We start from the raw sequence: 21,963 nt of genomic DNA, 5'->3' as shown, positions 1-21,963 counted from the left end.
TGTGTAAAATGAAGAAACGTTGTAGGACGAATGGAGATATGGATGGGTAGGCCATCAGTTGTTTACATAGAAGGGCAATGCAGAACTTGGATTGATACTATTTTTTCCTAGTGCTGTGTTGTTGCTTAAAGGTACAGACAAAGATTTGCATTTCATATTCAGGCGCTGAGGCAGTGAACACCCTAACAGTCATGTGCCTACCTCTAGATGCAGATTTTATAGTACTGCTTAAAGTGCCAGAGTCCTTGTATGCTGTATTTAGGCAATCCGCAGGAGCTGGCATGCTGACAGCTGGGATGTGTAAGCTGAAAAACAACAACAACAAAAAAGCAAAACAGAGGAGAACGTCTCAGACTTAATCTCTTACCTAGACTTAAATGCATATTTGGGTTCTGCTGCACAGACAAGTCTGGCAAACTAGGTTTCAGAGTCTCAAAACTCTTCCTCATTTTATGCAGCCAGATCATAGCTTCTCTTGAAACATAGATTCCAGAGGAGCACAAGGAGGGGGAGGTTGTGCCACCCAATTTCTGCATGACAGACAAGTGGCTAGAGGATTCATGCAGGAACTAAAATCCCTACATGTTAGTAAATCCTTGGCTCACACTTCCTGAAAACTTTTCCTTGCTTCCAGGCTGTAAGATGAAACTGGATATAGAGTTAATCTCCATCCACCCTGCTCAAGCTGGGTCACTGGAAAGGAAGGAATGTCACTGGTGCCAAAGTGCCTTCTGAATCTGGCTGTTGAATTCTCTGTTGAAATCATATAGACCATTTTTGAGCTTCCATTCTATACAATTTGCCCCATAGGCAAGCCCTTAAACCACAGGGCTATCCCTTCATTCTTTCTGGTGCCAGAATTGTTTTATTTTTTCCTAAAACTGACTGATCTTGTCATTAGTAGTTGCTTATGACATGCAGGTGTTAGGAATGAAATGAGTAATGAAGAGAAATTTGACTGATGAGTAAGTACATAGAGATTTGCTGCCTACACTTTTTGATTTCTGCTTTTCTGTGGGTGATAACATGGTTAGCATAAATAGCAACTGTGATCTTATCTCTAAATGTTTTGTTAGAACTACACAAACTTTTACCTGTGAAGACAGGAATTACCTCTTGGATTCATCTGTTCAGCTGAGGTTTCTTAAACAAAATAACAAAATCTATTTTGTTTTTCACCAAGATGAGTGGGATTGTAATACTTTAGCTTCTCAGTGTTAATATTCTGGATTTGGTCTGCATATAAAGCATTATGGCTGGTGAAAGAACAGTGGAAATTCTTCTTTGCTCTGCTTCCAAGTGCATTAATTTGACATTGGTAAATAGTTGGAATTGCCTGGGAGATGGCTTTCTTCCACACGCCTTATCTTGAAAAGACAGTGATGGACAAGGCAGTGAAAGCACTAGAGGCAGTCCAAAGGCAGATGTTTATTTAGAAGTGATTGATCCATTCAGAGGGCTTGAAATTGCATTTGAAATCCTGCTCTCCTTTGACTGCTGGTGTTTTAAGGAGAACCTACTGGAGAGCTGAGAAAAAGGATTTGTATTTTCTCACAACCCCAGCCGAGCATGCAGATTAATACACTTTCCTTCTGTGGCAACCCCAGCCCTCCTCCTGACTCCAGCTGCTGGTTTCCATGCATGCATCTTCCCCCTCCCTGTGCCAGAGCAGCACTTGGAGTGGTTGTACAAGTAGGCTTGGCTGGGGAGCTGATTTGGCTGGCAATAACTTTTCTTTTGGCTAGTTTTTGGTGGGTTTTTTGGTTGCTTTTTTTTTTTTTTCTTCGGGCCAGTGCCCTGATCCAGTTCTTCGCATCACCTCAGGCTGTGCTGGAGTGGGGACAAGCTCTCTGGGGTGGAGGAGGCTGAGTCCCCCAGGCTGCTTAACCTGGGCTGCTGCCAGCTATCTATCTGGCTGAGACATGCAGCCATGCTCACCACAGCTCTGAGGATGTGGCTGCTGCTGTTTACACAGCTCCGGGGAAGTGTCAGTCTGTCCAGGGGATGGGGAGCTGCAGCTTGGAAATGTGGAGCTCCATTGAAGTTGACAGGGCTGTGCTGATTTACATTACCTGAGGACCTGCAACAAGCTTCGTGTCTATCTCTCTCTGTATTTACGCTGCTTTCATCACATGCCTCACAACTAGTGATTTTTATAAATATCCTACTGCTTCTCTGCTGTCTGCCTTCCCTCTTGCTGCCAGGCATCTTCTCCCCTGCCACACAGTGACAGGAAGGTCTCAGCAGCTCTCTGGTGCTGGGGAAACGAGCACCACAGACTCCAGCAAGGATGTTCTGTTCCTCCTGCAGTCAGTGAGGAAATTCCCACTTTCTTTTGTTGCTGAGGGAAGCGTCATGGACCATGGTGGTCCAGCCAGGAAGAAGCCTCTTGAGTAGCTGAGGTCAGCCTGCCTCAGTGCTGTGGGTGACTGCACTGATGCCAGGAGCCCAAGGCAGGACCTCGCGAGGGAGCCCATGTCAGGTAGCCACAGGGAAGGCATAATTTCAAGGGAAGCTGAAACTTCCACAATAAACCAATCTTAGATGACATTTCTTCCTGGTTTAAGAGCAGAAACAAGGCTCAGGTACCCTGTGGTGTGCAGTGCCTGGCAGAGACCAGCACGAGGGGTACCTCTGGGCAGGGGGTGCCTGGTGACTCCCTCATGGGGGCTCAGCACCCTGATGCAGCTCTGGGGGATCTCTGTGTGTTTGTGTGATGCTGTGCTATTCCTGTGTTTCCCAGCTCCCTGCTGGTTACCACTAAGAGCCTGGAGCAGTGTTTTAATCCTTTATGTAGTGTTTGGCCTCTGGATTTGTGTAAGGATATCGACTGTCCTTGGTGTGCTGGAGGCTGGGTGCAAGCAGAGAGATGGGGTGTGAGTGGAGAAAAGTACTGGTGCTTTGCTGGCTTTAATCTCTCAGATATCTATCTTGGTTGTCCTGCTCACATAACAAGGGTTAAACTGATCCCTTTGTCTTCTTCCATTATCCATACCAGAGGTCATCTTGGAGGCCCTTTTCCAGGCCCTCTGGCCCCAGCCTTTGCACTCTCTGGACCATTCTGAAGACAGAAGTTGCAGCTTTCCATCAGTTGTGACAGGTCTCACATTTGCTCCAGAGTGTTGCAGTGTTCAGCAGGCCATGGTAGCACATGGGGACAAGGTGCCAGGGACCTTTCTGAAATGGGCAAAAGCTGTGTTTGCAGTGGATGGGGGTGTCACCCCAGGGGTCCCCTCAGACCACCAACCTGAAAGCTTGGTTTTGCTTTGGGTGGGTACAGGATGAGATGAGTGGGGGGAGAAAAAACCCATGGGAAGGACTTTTCTACAGGTTTTGCACCAGTGCCCTTCTCAGGGTAAAAAGGTTGAGCTGCTCAGTGAATGTGTCCACAGGTGAACAGCAGAAATCAAGATAATGGCAGCACTCCAAAAATTCACTGCAAACTCCTTTTACAGGCAGTCTAAAAGAAAGCTAGAAATTATTTGCCTGAGAATGTCCCAAACAGTTTGTGGTTTCACATGCGTATTTTCCTGTGGTTTTTTTTTTTTAATGTTTTCAGTTTGCTGTCTGAAAGATACACACAGAGGAAGCCGTCTGTGTGATTATAAAACTGGGGAAGCAGCTAAACTGATTAAACATGAGATGCTGTCAAATGCATCAAGTAAATACACCAGGGGAAAAAATCTTGCTCGGTAGTGTTAGCAAGTTAGAATAAGTAAATATAAGGATACACAAATAAAAGCACAGTTTAAAAATTGGCCTAATTTTCTACAAGACTGTGACAGCATCAGAACAAACCAGGATTATTTTTAAATGCTTGAAAATAGATTTGTCAACTTCTTAGCACCAAAATAGGCTACCAAAAATCCTCACAGTTGTGTTGTGCCTTCAGCTTTATGTATGACTTTGAAAATACTTTCCAGGAAAGCTAATTCTGGGGGTCTTTCTTGACTTTTTATTCTAGGATTTGACCCTGCTTGCCCTTTTCGGGTCACAAGAGATGCCTTCATTTGTTTCTCTGATCTCTTGTAGTGACAGCAACATGGGTTTTGTCATGTGTTATTGCTTAGTTCTTCAAGGGTCACACAACATGTATCATTTCAAGCCGTGTTCTTATCATACTTACCTTCCTCTATGCCAGATTGTGATTCCTTTGGGCAAATTTGTTATGAGATAAATTGAAATATAAAATAAGTTCATAAAAATAGGTTGTAAAGAAGTTGTGATCCTGTGTACTTCCCAGGATCAGGCTTAAAAGATTTGAAATTAATAAGAGAAATGTATCCCAGTGCCATAAAACCCACATTCTTGAGTGATGGTTGTTTTTTGCAGCTATTGCTTAACTGCCTAGCCTTTTCATAACCAGATTTCATCCTGTTTTGTTTTCTGATAGCATATCAGCATTCATTCCATTGAACCTTTGTGGATTTCTACATTAGGCAAAAGTGAAATAACAGTCAAAGGAGAAAACTTTACACGTGCATCAGGCATAAAACTGATACTGACTGGAATGACGGGCTGTAAACCAGACATGTGAGTTAAGCTCTGAAAAATTATGGTATTTACTTTGCATGGTGAAAATTATGCCCATTTTGCCCTAGCAACAGAGTTGTGAGAACAGTTGTCATGGACCTCTCCTCATCAGAGAGTTGTAGTGAGGATGCTCTGTGCTGCTATACTTACACTTAAAATTGCTGAAGGATGGAAATTAATGTTATTTGGGTACAATACAAGGGATGGGAGGGTAGGTGGGCAGCTCTCAGCAGTAGTTAGGGCAGCAGTACACAAAAAGTTAGGTCGCAGGAAAGCCTCAGCTTTTGTTTGCCTCTCATCTGCCTCAAAATATCCTCCATAAATTCCAGGATTCTGCTTGTGAAAGCAGACACCATGCCAGGGAAGGGAATATCTCTTGCAACAGCATGTACTTTTCTCTGCTGATGATTGCACAGTGCAACCCCCTAGATAATTAGGCTATCTTATTTTGAATCAGTCATTTTCAGGTGCAGCTGCAACGCTGCCTGTGATTACCAAGCCCATTTTACACAGCTAGCACTTGAAAACCTATTCATATGGCACAGTTCAATTTTTAGTCTAACCATTAATTTCTTAGGGACCACAGGAAAAAAAAAAGGCGATAAGGGTGGAGAGAGGGAAAGGAGGGAAGGACAGAAAGGAGGCAGAGAGAGGAAGTAGAGACAAAGAGGAAGGAGAAAAGGGAAGAAGTGATAGCAAGGGTGAAAGGAAGGGGTAGAGAGAGAGAAAAAGAAGGAAGAAAAGGAATCTGAAGACTCTTATTCTTGACTAGCTAATGTGTTGATATCACCAAAAAGTACACAGCAAAGCACACAGTTTACACAGCAAGATCACACATTGCATTACATGCCCTCATCCCAAGGCCATAAGACCCGTACCTTCTCCTGTGATTAATGTGACACATAGCAGCTTCATTCAAAAGATGCCCTACTTTGTCTTTTCAACTCCCTGCCCTCTCTTTCCACTTCCATCTGGCAGCTCAGAGAGATTCATTCTCTTCTCTTGTCATCCTTTGCTTTAGGCTATATGCTCCTTGTAGTAATACCAATGAGTGGCATAGTGACACCTGTGTTTCTGACTCTTTTCTTTCTTTCCCAGCATTAAAGTTAGAAATGTGCTAAACGATACACAAATGACATTTGCTCTCCCACCAACACGTAAAGAGGCCAAAAGTATATGTATACAGGCTAATGGGAAAAAATGTTCACCACCAGTGACCCTGCATTATGTTTCACCACCATCATGCTTAGGAATCACTCCAAATACCTCCTGGATCAGGTAAAGTTGTCTTTCTGTGCTTTTTATTTATTTATTAAATGTAATTCCACTGAACCAATACGAGCCTTCTTCCCTGACCAGGCTTGCAGCTGATGTAAACTTGAATGACTGCCATAACCTGTTGTGGAGAATGAACTTTTGCCAGTGAACTGATTTAACACTTAACAGGCAGATATGGTCATGAAATCTGCAAGAGGGCTTCTGTGTTCTGCAATGTTCTCTAAACTCCTTCCTGCCCACCCCAAGTCTCATTTTGTAGAAGTCAAAAAGCCTCTTCCTACTAATCCAAAATATGAGTAGCACACATGAATTCTAACTCCAGTTAACTCTGATTTTTTGTTGCTAATATAACCTCTGCCTCTGAAACAGTATAAAGTATGAGTGAACTGGAAATTAGGTGAAAATAATCACCACTGCAGTGATGCATGCAGGCTTGCTCTAGGACCAAGTTGCCTAAAGCCAAAAGATCCCTTTTCCAGCCTCTGCTGTGTTCTACAGGAGACTCACAGCTCCAGTGGAAAGACTTACAGGATGGTTTTAAGATGTTCTCAGGCACAGCTTTCCACCTGCCCCTCTGCCTGCACAATTTTTACCTACTTTCACATTCTTAATCTGATATCTTGGCATCAAGCACTGGCAAGTGTGAATTTGAGGTAATAAGTTGGGCTGGCAGCTGCAGCAGCTAGCAGCTCATCTCCAGGTGAGGGGCTGCTCAGGCAGCTGGAAATTAATAATACCTTAAACCACTCCAACTGTGTTCAGCAGAGATTGTGAGCCAGAGCCCTCAGACACAAGCACCATTGTGTGTGCTGAGACAGATGGTCTGAACACTGCTGAGAATGTTTCCTGGGAGGTGCCTTGCACCATTGGTTCGTCCTGAAGAAGGCAAGAATTAAGCAGAGGCAGCACAGGGACTACTCTGGGCCAGTGAAATACTGTGATGCTTTTTCTTCAGGACAGAATATTAAATCACAGTCTAGTCCCCTGGCTGCATGAATTAGAAAACAAGGTGGAGGGGCCCTGAAAAGAAGTATGCATGTGTATGCTTTCAAGTCATTTGGTTTTGCAGTAGCAAAAGCATTTACCGTTCCATTATGAGGAAAGAAAGGAAGAATGTATAACTCAAATTATCTTGTCCTGTAGTTTGGCTTTATTACATTCGCTACTGCCAAAGCCAGATGTGCATGAGTAGTTTATTTACAGCTGAACAGTCCATAGCACAGGACTTACCTGTGACAAAACAGATAATATTAACCTCCCTCTCCCCCCTTTTTTTTACAGTGGTGGTCGCAAAATTACTACGATTGGTAGAAATTTTAATGTGGTGGACAGTGTGATTATTTCAGATGACCAGAGATCAAACCTTACCGTAAGTTTTAACCTCCTTTACAATAACAAATAAAGGTATCTTAAGGGATTAGGCTTTATTCCTAAGGTTTCAAGGGGATCTCAGTATTTTTCAAACGCTTGTAGGCACACATCAGTCACATTACTGAAATAAATACGACCACTTGTAGGATTATAGTTGCACACATTCTCAATACAGGATCATGGATACATATAAGCTCCTCTCCTGCATAATTCCTGAGCCTTTTTTCTAGGCTGTAGAGGCTTGCTCCAAATTCATCCTTCCCAGCTTCCCTGTATGGGTCTGTTGAAGGAGTGGGTGATGTACTTATTCTGGCTTTGTATTGAGAACCAAAATGGTGCCACTGTGAGGTGAGGGGAAGATTGGAGCCGATTTTGGGATGAAACCCTTCCTCTGAGGCTGCAAGGAGGTGGGCACCCTGTTACAGCCTGGGCTTATAGCACACTGAGACCAGAAACCAGCATGACTACCCCATGGCATAACCAGTGGGGTGACTGTAGCAACTCCCCTCTATCAGGAGTTAAGCTGGGGAGAGCCAATGCCCAGGGGTGCTGGGAGGAGAGCTCGTCCTGATCTTGTCACCTGCATTGAGAGGAAGGAAGGAGAAATCACTGTCACTATTCCTGTCTCACTGCAGGAAATAGCTGCATTAGCAGTGTGCAATCAGCCTTAAAGCAGCATGCAGAGTGTGTGATAAATGTGCCTGAAGGGAGACACAGGCTCAACACAGAAACTTTCCCAGGTGCTCTGCATGCAGCCCTGATCACAGAGAAGAGGTTTAGCAGATACCTGTGTGAAGTCGAAAATGTTAAAATGATTTTGAGTGCCTCTGTTTGTAATTGTACCCACTGTTATGAATGTAATGACTGCTACAGCTTTGCCATTGCATTTATAGGTCTCTAGGTGTCCTGGAAATGAATCTCAGTATCATTACTTAACTCCAAGCCTAGGCCATGCAACAGAGGGTAAAGTTGTAGATATGATGTTGAAAGTGGAAACTACCTTTATACCATGTGTCAAATTACACTATCACCCTGACCCAGTCTTCATTAACTATCAGCTACATACTGAGTTGGATCCTGATCTGGAATTAAAAATATATGTAAGTCTGAAAGTAATAATTTGTAATTTAAAATAGTTGCTCTGGATCATTTTATTTCTTACTGTGTTTAGTGACTGCTTATTAACTTCAATTTTCTCCCCTCTAGAAAGAAAATGACAACTTGAATATTTCTAAAACTGAAGTGGAAGTTTACCTGTCGTATATGAATGGTGCACAGACCAAAAAAATATGGTTCAGTGTCCAAAACATTACCAAAAAACCAGATCGTAGCACCATACTGTGCAAGTACAAAAGGGAAGGGACAGACAAGATTGATTTTTCCACAGTGAAAGTTTTTGTAAGTAGAATGGCCTTTTCTTGCAATTTAACAATGCTTGAATGTTTATGCAAATTCAGTAAAATGTAGCACTAATGCTCTGATCCTGAATAGTCCTTATAGAGGGAGGAAGTGGATGCATTTTTTTTGTTCTCCTGCTACTTGCTAGTCCGGTTATCTTCCTCACATCTAAGCATGGCTGCCTAGCTCAGGTACCACTAACAGTACTGAGTTCATTTACTGTCTGGTTACTGCTGTAGTGCCAGGGGTGTGCTTTGCAGCCCAAGCTGAGCTCATTGCTGCTGAACTCCAGGAGAGCAGAGTTTGTCAGACCTCTGGCTGCAGCACAGACGTCTCTGATAAAGCACTGTTGGCTCTACAGGAAAGCCCCTAATCTTAAATCTTCAAGCAGTCTGCTGCCTCAGCATGGCCATAAGGAAACAGGTTGTGTCCTCCCATTCACTTTTTTCCACTTACATAAAGTAGATAAGGATCTTGAACTGTGCGTAGGGATCACTACTGATACAGAACAGTCTTGGTAATGTCACTTCTGGATGAAAAAGGGGGTGAAATTCAGTGTGCACCAAAATATTATGAAGGAGGCCAAAATGCTATGAACATATGGCAAAAATCCTGGACCAGATATAAGAACATTAGCATGGCTGTCAAAGCTAAATGGCAGCTTAAGGCATTCACTCCATGAATAAGAGGAAGATGCGAATTTTTTTAAAATTAAATCATCGCCATTTATAAGGGAGAAAAATGATGCCAGACTCTTATTGCAGTGTATGATAGTATAAAACTGAAATAACTCTATTGACTTCAAGGCATATGGCTTTGTAGTAAAGATTAACGAAGCTATTTTCAATTTCATATCACTGTTAACTGATCCCCCATCTGTGGATACTGGGGTCTGATCCAGTTAAGGCATGGAAAAGCCTTTCTGAGATTGCTGTTGTAGTTATATATTAACATTGCCTTGCAATATCACATGTTCATCCTGCAAGCTTCATAGGAGTGACTGTCAGACAAAGGTCACCATTTCACTAAGGCAAGTCAAATGCAATAGTGATAGTGTAACATTTCACTTCTGGTGCTTTAAATATCATCATGTGGTCTTACAAATAAATCGTCATAGAAGAAGTAAGGCCACTCTGAGAAAAAGAATAAGCTGGGTCTTAAAGATAGGTATGGCCCAAGAATAAATGTATTTCTTGCCTTAGTTTACAGGAGGAAAGAGGATATTGAGTGTAGAGTCAAAGGCAGGATCATCAGTCTGAATGGAGACTGAAAATGACAATCTTGTGACAGAAGCAAGATTCAGGTAGATCAAGGGCCTCAAGACAGCCTGAACAGGATCATTCCCATCACAGCACTGAAAAAGAACTGGCAAATGACATTGTAGGCTTAGTAGGAAAGATTTTAAATAAAACTATAGAGTCAGGAGACCACTGTATGACTGGAGAGCAGCAAACATAAACCCATTATTTAAAATAAAAATGAGAAATGGAAAAAAACCCTTAGGTAAATGGAGGCTTGCTGATTTGATCCTAGCTCTGTGTAGAGCTTTACAAAGAATTTTGGATGAGACACTCATGAAAGACCTGGAGGGAAATGGAAAATGGGATAATTGTCAACTTCTTTTTAATAAAAGCATATTATGCTAGGTATCTTTATTTGGTAAGACGAGTGATTTCCTCAACAGCAAAAAACAGTAGATCACATGTACCTGGAAGTCATTCAGTAAACTATTTAACATGATGATTATGAAGACACTAGGGTTTAGAAAAACTAGATGCTGTGTGTAGGGAGCTGACTCTGGGCAATGCTGATTTTCATAGAGATACCATTTAATATCACTAATGACTTGGGAAAAAAAAATAAGGCATGTACTAATAACATTTGCTGATGATATAAAGCTTGCAGGCATTACCAGTCCAGAGGAGGTTTATAATGTCATGCAGAAAGAATGAACTTAATTTAGGAATAGGAATAGAGTGAATTCCAGGTTACCTTATTTAGTCCATTAATTCATAAGCAAGACAAATAAAAGATATGGAAAGAAATGGAGCCACTAAGTAGGAAAGTTATGGTGAAGATTAACGATGATCTAAGTTTGAACAGAAAATTAAATGAATGCTTTACCTCAGTTTTCAATAAGCAGGGATGAGTAACAGGAATTTCTGCTTTAGGAATACTTTGGTTGGACATGGCAAGTGGAGAAAGTCAGGTGTATTAGACACAGGATGATTACTGTATTTAGCCACCAATGCATTTCAGCCTTTGGAAAGGCAGATAGGATCCTAGAAATGCTCAGGCCAAAAGTACTTTGCATAGGAACTGTGAAAGCAGATAAACAACTGAGGAAAAAAATACATTTGATGGAGGAAATAGGTCTGCTTTTTCTTCTGTGTTTCAAGGCCCCAGAAATACGAAGGCAGTGTCCTTCCAGCCCTGTGGGGTTTCTTTGCTTGTTCATGTCCATGTAGCTGTGATGTGACTGTCTAGTTGGCAGTGTCCAGCTGCCCTGGCTGCTCGCCTCCTGTGACAAACCAGTGATTGAAATCACCAGATCTCTTCCTCCCTGCTGTAGCTCAAAATAATTTCAATCCAACTCTCCTTTTCAATTATCTCAGGCTCATTTCTACCCCTGGCACTTGGTGGAATTCTTTTTTTGTGTCAAAGAGTATTTTTGCTTCTGGTCTGTTTATAGTCTCAGCTACCCTTTATTTATGTGCTTTCACAGCCCTCTTTGAGATCCTCCTTTGTGGAATTTCTCCTGCCATAATTATCAGTGGTGAATGGCTCAGTCTGGCATCTGGCAGACTTCAGCACTTTGGTGTATTCCTAAGAATTAATGCCTGTCCTGTCTTTGACAAGCCAAGTGGCTGTTGAGGGATGTTGTACTTGTATTTTATGTTGTATTTGTTCTGAAGTGGACCTTCAGAAACACCCTACATAGTACAGAAAGAGGTTGAAACTTCTGCAAAGAAACAGTGAAGAGGGCCACAGGCCAGGCATGTATCAAAAACTTGACTTCCCTCACTACTAATGTGAATCTTATCTTACTTTTCTGCTCAACAGAGTAATACTGTGAGTGAAAAAGAATTCTTTTAACTATCAGCACGTGCCTTCCTCACCTAAAAATGTCAGAACATTTAGGAGCAAGTCTGAAGTGATTCAGTGGCTTGGCCAGCTGGACATGAGATCTTGCTATTTATTTGAGGGCTCTACTTTGCAGTGAGAGCAATAGCAAAATTTGGGGCTGCATGAAGACCTCCTGCATGAATTTTTCTCTTGTCACTGCTCTGTTATCCTGCTTAAATATGAAATGCATTAGAAATTAAGTTTGTGTATTTTGCCAAATTGCTGCTGTCTTGCCAATAATCTACAGAACCAGGGCCCTTCGTGTTCCTCAGACACTTTTTTTTTTTTTTGTAATACATTAAAAAATGTTTTAAGCATAGATATTGTATCTGTCCTGTGTTAACACAGCCATTGTTTTTCTTCAGGTCAAATTAGGAAATTTTGAGCACGAAGTCAAGCCAACATCTTCACACATATATTTATATGTTCTTATTTTGCTGCCTATTGTAGTGGGCGTCATTATAGGTAAGTGCAATAATGTGTTTTCAGTTTTTGCTTTGCAGAAGGGTGTAATCATGACACATAACCACATATACATACACACACACACGTCTTGGACTGCCACAAATAGCCCAGTGATTTTCTCCTGTTCTCAGTAAGAGTGGACAAAGTTAACTCTGGTCTGATGGTGAAGTCCATCTTCTCAGACCACAACATAGAAAAAGACAGTAGTTTGGGCTGTTCTTCTGGGTGGATTACTCTCCACCAGTTTGTGAGGCAAGCCATAGGACTGGCATCCATGTGTCACAAATTGGGCCCTTTCAGCTGTTAGAGCTGGGCTCCTCTCCTGTCTCTGGGGCAGGTGCTCCCTAACAAACTGCATCTCCTCACGCAGCGTTTGTGGTTATTTCTGCTGAGTCTCATTTGGATTGTTCAAGAATTTGTAGGTCATTATTAAACTGAGGGGAGTTAATAGGTGTCCCCTGCTATTTGTGTTAATTTTTTTTTTTTTTTTGAGAGAGGGAGAGTTCTGACCTGGTTATATATTTGTTGAATTCCATTTATTGTAAGAATTTTAGGGGTCTGTTCTTTGGTTTGGTTATGTTTCATTTTAAAAAATGTATTGCCTTTACAGGAACCATATCTCATGCCTTTACTCTCCAAATAAACTAGAGAATTTAACAATTTGGTTGTGGATTTCCTGTTCCAAACTGTTTTTCCTGTTTAATCAGTGCTACCTTAAGTGGGCTGATGGTAGTAGAAGAAATTGTTAGATTCTGTGCCTCACTGTGCAGGTTGCACATAGCAGGGTGTACTGGACTTTATTCAAATGAAGTTAGACTGACAGTCCTAAGACCTAGTTTAAAGGAATAGTTTTTATTAAACATTAGGGGATTATTCCAGATAACTAGGGCTCACAGAGCACACTGACAACAGTGCTTCTCCCAGAGACTGCGCATGAAGCTTTCTATCTCTTAAACTAATATTAAAATATGTCTTGTATAGAGGTTGTCTGTTCTGCAATTCCTGTACTCAGCAGCTTTTTTTCTTCCTTTTTAGCGGCATTCATAGTAACTAGATACAAATCCAAAGAGTTAACTCGTAAACAGAGTCAGCAACTCGAACTGCTGGAATATGAGATTCGGAAGGAAATACGCGAGGGTAGGTCTAAGGAGCTTTACAGAGCTTAAGTACAGCATAATTTCTGCACTGGAACTGTCAAGAGGCTCACATTATATAAACATTTTAATTTTATAGCTGTTAAAATATTTTTGTGTTGCATCTGAGTTCCTCTTTAATGTTGGTGTGCACTGCAGTAGCAGATAGCACTGAGCTAATAGGATTGCATGTAATATTTCCTTCAGCCAAAGTGGGAAAAAATGGATTGCTATTTTCCTGTTTGTAAGAGCTTCAACTAGAGAAATAACCCCTCTCCCCTGAAAACTGTTTATTAAGGAACATCGATTTGGGCTGTTACAATTGTGAGGATGACTTTGTGTAAACTGAACTAACTCCTGAGGGGGGTGGGGGTTTTTTTTTCAGGATTTGCTGAACTGCAGATGGATGAATTAGATGTGGTGGATAGTTTTGGAACTGTTCCTTTCCTTGACTACAAACACTTTGCTCTTAGAACTTTCTTTCCAGAGGTAAATATTTATAAGTCTTTTCAGCTGTCATCTCTGCCTAATAATGAAAAAGCTTGGAAGGTCAGGGTCAAGCAACTGAAGTAAACACTACACATTAATTTCTCATTGTTTTCACAAGAAACTTTTCTTAAATCAGAAATTACCAAAGAACACGTAAGGCTGTGAATCTCTATATTTAACCAAACCTAAATGCTATAGATAAAGCACCATTCTTGAATTTTCAAGGGTTGTGTGTGTCTCCATTTCTTTTTTCACCCAGCCTCACTAAGCTGCTTGCCTTTCAGACCATCCTAACTAAGCTATAATTTATCCATTGCCTTTTTTTGTTCTCATGCTTTCACTTCCCATGCTATAGCTAATTAAAGTAAGAGTCAGGCTAGCTAACATGCTAGCTAACATCATGACACTTCCTAATTAGACTTGTGGGATGAAGAAATGGCTCTAAGGTCATGCTGATTTTCTACTTCAGGCTGCTGACAGAAATGGTAAGACCTTATTCAAAGGAGTGTAGGTCAAACGCTTAAAGTACTGCAGCGTTGTCCAGTTCAGAGGTGGATGTTTGCATTGTTCTTTGGACCAGTTTGTGCCACTGATCAGAGGACTGAAGAGGCCTTCTCTTCAGTGTTTTATTTCTTTGGCTGTTTGCTTTTTTGCATATGTGGCACATTACAGTGATGGTAAGTGCATTTGCCACAGCTTTCAAAGTTATGTAATAATGTTAACCAGTGCTTACTGGCATTTACTAGTTGTCAGAATCTGTGATCTCAGCTGGTGATATTTTGCTCTGTGACTGACACCAATGAGTGGGAACCCTGGGGTTAGTACCATGATGTTTCAGGATGTAGCTGGTATGCTTGTGAATTATCAACCAGTCTTCATGTGTTACTCATCATGACTGCAACCCAGTCCTGCAGTTTTACCTGCACAATGTTTCACTTATTTCCTTGTGTAGTACCACTAGAAGCTTATTGTGATGGAGTTGAACACATGTAAGAGTGCAAATCTTAGGGCCTTTTTTTGTACACCACCACATACCAGATACTGATCCAGAATAATATTTAACAATTACATATGCCAAATCTTCACCCACTTCCAGTACAGGTCTCATACCGAAGGAAACTGGGAATATCTCTTCTGGTACTGCTGTGATGACCCCAGTCTAATTTGTCTCTAGGAGGTTTGAAGGAAGTGAATCAAGGAAACCTTGCTTTCTTCATCTCTCTCCCTCCCGTTTGTTTTGTTGCCAGGCACATTAGCATTAAAATAGTGTTTTTATTTTGAGGAGTATATCTTCCTGTAGTGAAAGTCCCCTGTCAAAACAGTAACAATCTGTAGAAGCTGTCTGGATGGAAATGCTCTGCTTTATGCAAATAAAAAGCAAAGAAAAAAAAGGCTCGAAGTCTGCCATACTGTTGCATTTTGTGAGGTCAGAAAGGCAAAGGCTCCTGTTTTGCCTTGGCGGGTCTCCTGTCACTGCACATCCTGAAAATTATTCGATTAGGTTTTTGTTTCAGTTTGAAATACTGATACCACGAAGATGAACTTGCCACTATTATCTCTCTACAGACATATGGTGTCAGGCAAGTCATTTGAGATATTGTGTACCAATTTTTCCTGCTAAGAACTGACTGTTTACATTGCAGGACTATCCAAACATTCTTTGTGCAGTGCAAACGTGGTAGCAGAGCAGTGCTTTATTAAAAAAATATTACAGGTGAACAGGAAAGGTGATGGGGTAGTAGACTGCAACTGTGTCAGAAGGGTTGACAGAATGGTCAGTGACAGACGACCACTTTTTGCACTAACTTCATGTTTGAACAATGTCTCTTTTGTACCCTTTCTGCCTTCCAGTCTGTTCGATGGGCTTTGCTTCATCTAATCTAAGCTGTTTAAACACAGACATTAAAGCTGTTCACTGAGCATCTTCTGTAGTCAGTGCAGAGATAGGCAGCTCAAGAAAATGATTCATCCCACTTGCCTGAGACATCTGTCTCAAGATGGGATGAGCTGCTTAAAGAGGGAGTCAGATACATAAAATTAAGAGTGATGGACCCCATCTTCATCTTGAGCTTCTCACTTCCTGCTGCTTCAATCTTCTGTATTTAATCTGTCTTGATAACTTTTGTTTTGTACTTAATGCTTATATATTACATTTTTCTTAAAATATTCCTAATATTCAGCTTGATTTTTGCTTTACTTCTCAAATGTGGTTTATTTTTTCTGTTTTTCCACATTGTTTGGTTTAATGATACCATGCTTGTTCCCTGTTCACAAGGATTTTTAGCTGTTAATGTTATCCTGTTTTTTCCACTCTGTGTATGTATGTTTTATTGGTATGTGGTGGTAGGAGTGCTAGAAAAACAGGAATAGTCTGTGGAATGAAAGGAAGAAGAGTATGTCAGGGGAGAAGAGAACAGGAGGCATGAGGGAGGGATTAAAAATCAGATATATAGATTAAAAATTAGCTGTGAGTCAGCAACGAGAAGGCACTGGGGAGATCTTATTGCAGCCTTTCAATATAAAGGGGGCTTAAAAGAAAGCTGGGGAGACACTTTTTACTAGGGCATGTAGTGGCAGGATGAGGAGCAATGGTTTTAACCTGAAAGAAAATAATTCAAACTGAACAAGGACTGGACAGTAAGGAAGAATTCTGTACGGTGAGACCCTGGCACAGGTTGCCCAGGGAAGTTGTGGCTGCCCTCTCCCTGGCAGTGTTCAAGGCCAGGTTGGATGGGGGTTGGAGCAACCTGATCTACTGAAAGATATGCCTGCCCATAGCAGGGCACTAGATGATCTTTGAAGGTCCCTTCCAACCCAAACCACTCTGTGATCCTATGATTCTATATTAAAACCAGGGGCTGCCAGCATCATGGGTATAGCAGATGACAGTGTTACCAGCTTGAATTTGTTGCCTAAGGCTGCTGCTATGGGAACATGGAGCTTTGTTGGGACCTTACAGGCTGTAAGAACGAGGCAAGAGGCTTTTGACAAGACATTGGAGAACCAGAGGCTTCCTTTTGTTATGAAAGCTTTTGCTAGGACGGGATGTGTGGTGGCACCTGTGCCTCTCAGGAGGCTGCCAGCATAGACCTCCTGGAGAGTTCATTAGTGAACATTCATAAAGTGCCTTGACATGAATGGAGGCAGATGAACTCAAGTGTCACCCTGTTACAGAAAGCCTGGATACCAGAGGCTGCCACTGCCATCTGAGAAGGATGCTGCCTGCAGCTCCCCTTGCCCACCAGCACTTTTGCAGATGAGGTGTGTAAGCAGCTTTTCCTGCAGAGGATGAGCTGACAGCTGTGCTAGTGCAGCTCACCAGCAGAGAGTAACACACACGCAGTAACACTGAAGTCAGTGCCAGGTCGTCTTTGAGAGTTGGCTTGTCAGGGAACCTTGGTGGCACCTCTGCAGAAGTTATTGTTTAGAGTCGTTGTGTTGTAGCTGTGCTAGAAGCCTGCATTTCCATTGTTTTATTTCAACTTGTGTGCCATGAGGAACATGCTTGGCGTGTTTAACGTACATGTGTTAGAGACATTTAGTATACTTAAAAATGATAAATATCACCTGTCTTATATTTTAGTCAGGAGGCTTTGCATCCATCTTCAGTGAAGACGTGCCACAGGTAAGTTGGTGAAGTGTGACATGCCATAATAAATATTTTTTTCAAGAGTAATTGTATCCCTTATCTCAGTGTTGTCCTGGAACTCATCAGATTGCATGTTCCCTTTCCCCCATGAGGAGGGTTACGTGGATTTATATATAAAAATAATTTGATATATAAGATGCCGTTACCCAGTGTATTGTATGACTTGTTTAAATAAAATATGCAGAATCTAATAATGGGAAATGAGAGGCAAACTTAACTATCGGCATTACTTTGTGTATATGACAGAAATTGTGTGCTCTGCACATGTGTACTCTGTGTTGCACACAAATGCAAATGCATCTTTGGTAAAATCCTTAGGCCCATGAAATCAATACAGAATACCCACTGATTTTACTTAAGGCTGGGATCTTAACCCGTATATTGCTTACCATTTTTCTGAGCATTAAGAACCCATCATAGCCAATCTACAGTTTGCTTATTTTTGTTTAACTATTCCAGAGCAGAGACCAAACGAGCAAGGATGAAAGCTTCAACATGTTGCATGCTTTAATTTGTAACAAGAACTTTCTTGTTACTCTCATTCACACCCTTGAAAAGCAGAAAAATTTCTCTGTGAAAGACAGGTATAGTATGATTATGCTTATCATCTTCAAGACAAAGAATTAGCAGGAAAAAAACAACATGGATTGTAGCACACAGATGTAATTTCTATTTCCTGCAAAACAGGCTTGCATTACTCCAGAGCATTTTTCCATCTTCTCCATCTGCACACACTGAAGAAGAAAAAACATTGCTGTTAAAACAAGACATTAAAGAGAAATCAGAATGTTTGCACATGTAAACAAAGAGGCAAAGGAGCAGGAAAACTCACTTCAAACCTGTAAACACTTCTACAGTTTAGAAATGTTCTGTCACTGAAGCAGGTGTTGTTCTGCAGAATTAAATTTAGAGACAGAAATTCTGTGTTTAAAAAATAATCACAAGAGCAGATGGACTTGCATTTTTCATATTTTTTTAGAGAGCATTGTACAGTTTCTGTTCCTGAGGAGGGTAAACTTAAGATGTGAACTGTACTAAAGTGTGTTTCATTTATTAGAGATGACTAGGAAGGGAAATTTCAAATATTATATCATTCCTTTTTTTCTTTTTTTTTTTTAAACAGGTGCTTGTTTGCATCCTTCTTGACCATTGCACTACAAACTAAGCTAGTTTATCTAACCCATATTTTGGAAGTGTTAACAAAAGACTTGATGGAACAATCAAGCAACGTCCAGCCTAAGCTTCTGCTTAGACGAACCGAATCTGTGGTAGAAAAATTGCTGACAAACTGGATGTCTGTCTGCCTTTCTGGATTTCTCCGGGTATGTGCTCATCTTTTCACTCCATAAGATACACAAAGAATTTTTTAACTGATTTATTTCGTAGGAATTAGTAGAGGGATCAGTTTAAAGCACCCAGTCTAACATATAACAATATTAATGTGTCCTCTTCTAGTCTAGGTGACTTCGCTAGCTGTGATCAATGGGATGTAGGAATAGAGTGTACCTGTAAGCAATGATCATGTCATTTCTTTGGCTGAGATTTGTGTAATTTTGCAGTTCAAGCATATCCTTTTCTCATGTCAGGCATTATTTCATCCCCATGAGATATATTGTGATCACACAAAAAGACTGACACAAGTGTTAAAATGTGGCTGTACCTTTCTATGCAAGCTGCTGGAAACCTACCAGATAATGGAGATTTAAGGAATACTGTCTCTTGGAAAACTAAAACTTCTTTACAACCTTCTTAAGCTCCAAGCAGCATTTCAGGTTTCAAGGACTATATTACTTCAATTGGAAATAAAATAAGCTTTTTCTTTCATTTTACTGTTTATTTTGGCCCACTTGGTAGCACTTGGTTCTTCATTTCAGTGCCTGGGTATGCTTTCTGTCTCTCTTCCCAGGGTGATGGTATTGTGCTTGTGGTATCACTTGCAGCAGTCCTTGCACTTGCCATTAATACAGCAGCAGAATTATTTGAGGCTCAGCAGCTCTCACCAGTTTCCTGAAACCTGAGGAGAGAGCCAAGGAACTGTCAGAGATCTGTTCTTGATACACCAGTCATCTTTACCGAGCTGTGCTAGCGAGGTGCCGTAGCCAGGCTGCAGGAATGGTGTAATGTAGAAACAAAGATCTATCCTTCCTTTTTCTCAGGTGCTTTCATGAAGCCTGAGTTTCAGCCAGGAGAGGGAAACCCCAGTTTCATTCCCTCTTTTCCTGATACACCAGCATTATGTCCCCACCACCTTGCTCCCTAGGCTTCTTTTTTTTTTCTGGGGACGGGAAGGAGAGACGCCAATTCAAAAGGGAACTATTTGGTAGCTTGTTGTCTCACAAGACTGAAAAAGGAAGAAACAGCCAAAGGATGGATGTGAACACATGCATGTCTCACCTCCCCCCACGCCGGCTCTTGAGTGGAGCGAGGAAGTGTCTGCCAGGTGGAGTAGGAGCAGCTTGTCTGCTGTGTGCTTGTGCACAGCAAGGGGCTGTGAGCGAGCCTGCCACACACTCCAGCTGTCCTTTGCTATTTGCATGAGACTTTTAACACCAAAAAGCAAGGGATGGAGGCTAAATAAATAACTAGATACATCTGCTCGTCTGCTCAGAGGGATTTTTGTTTCTAATTGCAAGGTGACAAGTTAGTTAAAAGAAAATAATTTGTTACATCGATTTTTTTCCAGTTATTCATGCCCATTTAATGATTACGAAAATAAACATGTTCCTTGTGTTTGTTTCATGTTCTAGGAGACAATTGGTGAACCTTTCTATTTGCTAGTGACAACCCTCAATCAGAGGATAAACAAAGGACCTGTTGATGCCATAACTTGCAAAGCTCTATACACGCTTAATGAAGACTGGCTGCTGTGGCAAGTGTCTGAATTCAAAACAGTGGTATGTTTCCCTCCAAACATGGACAGCCCCAATGTTTTCTCTTTTTGGAAGCTAAATTAAGGCTCTTAGACACTAAGATGATGGTTAAGTACCCAGATAATAAAATCGCTAATTGCTGACAAAGTTTCAAAACACAAGAGAGTTTTAATAGCTGGTATTTCACCAATATATGTTTCACAAATAGCACTTAATCCTTGCTTCACAGCATGCCTTAATCACCAAAGGTTAGGTTTAATGAAGTCTCAGGGTACTAAAAATCCTTTTTATTTTAAAGTGTACTACAAAAATATAAACATATGCTTAGAATTTAAACCAAGTTGTGCTTTTACAATGAGTGAAAGTCTGGAATGCAGAAATCTTATTTTTCTGTTGTGTTTACTTGTGGCTAATCTTCAGGCAGCAATAATTTGCTGTGAGTTTCCATGTAATGAGCTCCAAATTAGCTCCAAATTAGTGAGGTTACAGTGTAGTGGATTTTAATTACTTGCTTGGTTAAAAACAAGGTATCTTAGGAAGCTTAGCTAAGTTTCTGACATTAAGGATAGATTTCTTGCCTTTCTCAAAGTACAAATTGTTTCCTGCTCTACAGTAACAACCCAGAATTCTTTTAGACCATGATTCCCTTACTGATTGCCATTACGACAGTGAGGTGAGAAAGGACAGCAAGGATTATAGCACTTCAGACCATGTAAAAATTGTGACTTTTTTAGTAGGAGGTCTAAAAAAGGTTTTCAGAAAAAGCGGAGTATTTTTTTTCCCCGGAATTTCCTAGTTGTTTTGAGTCTGAGAAACTAAAAACCCACGTTTCCAGTCATTTCTATAGCTTCCTTAGCTCTTAACTCCTGGCTTCATGTTGGAGCTACCAGACATACCCAGGAGTATGTGAAGTGTGACTGAAAAGTGGGCTCCAGAGTTTGGGAGCAGAAACTGCCAGGGCAGCAACAGAGCTATGGCAGGGACACTGCAAGTGCTGGTGGAATTGCAGGAGAATTCAGTCCTTTTCAGAGCCCAAATGCTGAGACTCAGGTAGGGCTGGAGCTTCAGTTTAGGAAGGATTTCGAGGTCCTGGAGCGGGTCCAAAGGAGGGCAACCAGGCTGGTGAAGGGACTCCAGCACATATCTTATGAAGAGAGGCTGAGGGAGCTGGGGCTGTTCAGCCTGGAGAAGAGGAGCCTCAGAGGAGACCTCCGCTCTCTACAACTCCCTGAAAGGAGGGGGTAGCCGGGGGGGGGTTGGTCTCTTTTCCCAGGCAACTCTCAGCAAGACAAGAGGACACGGTCTCAAGTTGTGCCAGGGGAGGTTTAGGTTGGACATTAGAAAGAATTTCTTTACCGAGAGGGTGATCAGACATTGGAATGGGCTGCCCAGGGAAGTAGTGGATTCTCGATCCCTGGAGATATTTAAAAAGAGACTGGATGTGGCACTCAGTGCCATGGGCTGGGAACCACGGGGGGAGTGGATCAAGGGTTGGACTTGATGATCTCTGAGGTCCCTTCCAACCCAGCCAATTCTATGATTCTATGATTCTAAGTCTGCCCATCTTCCATTTTTTTGGCAAGAACCTGGAGGACCTGAGGTGCCACATACTGCAGTAAACTGCATGACCTGGCCCTGGAAATTTTGGGCC

General features: G+C 41.5%; 1 protein-coding gene across 1 annotated transcript in view; it reads left to right on the top strand.

Annotated features, from left to right (window-relative positions):
- Nucleotides 1–21,963, top strand: part of PLXNC1 (plexin C1) — a 70,953-nt gene that overhangs the window by 26,493 nt on the left and 22,497 nt on the right. The window contains exons 10-21 of the mRNA XM_030463620.1: nt 4,394–4,533; nt 5,632–5,811; nt 7,093–7,180; nt 8,076–8,282; nt 8,389–8,580; nt 12,072–12,171; nt 13,207–13,308; nt 13,690–13,793; nt 17,377–17,418; nt 17,902–18,026; nt 18,566–18,764; nt 20,190–20,336. Of these exons, the coding sequence (XP_030319480.1) occupies nt 4,394–4,533; nt 5,632–5,811; nt 7,093–7,180; nt 8,076–8,282; nt 8,389–8,580; nt 12,072–12,171; nt 13,207–13,308; nt 13,690–13,793; nt 17,377–17,418; nt 17,902–18,026; nt 18,566–18,764; nt 20,190–20,336 (1,626 nt within the window). The remainder of the gene's footprint in view (nt 1–4,393; nt 4,534–5,631; nt 5,812–7,092; nt 7,181–8,075; nt 8,283–8,388; nt 8,581–12,071; nt 12,172–13,206; nt 13,309–13,689; nt 13,794–17,376; nt 17,419–17,901; nt 18,027–18,565; nt 18,765–20,189; nt 20,337–21,963) is intronic.

Source organism: Calypte anna, chromosome 1 (genome assembly GCF_003957555.1).
Source record: "Calypte anna isolate BGI_N300 chromosome 1, bCalAnn1_v1.p, whole genome shotgun sequence".
NCBI classification, from domain to species: domain Eukaryota; kingdom Metazoa; phylum Chordata; class Aves; order Apodiformes; family Trochilidae; genus Calypte; species Calypte anna.
The sequence above is the reverse complement of the archived record's forward strand: the minus strand, read 5'-3'. Positions and strand labels throughout refer to the sequence as shown.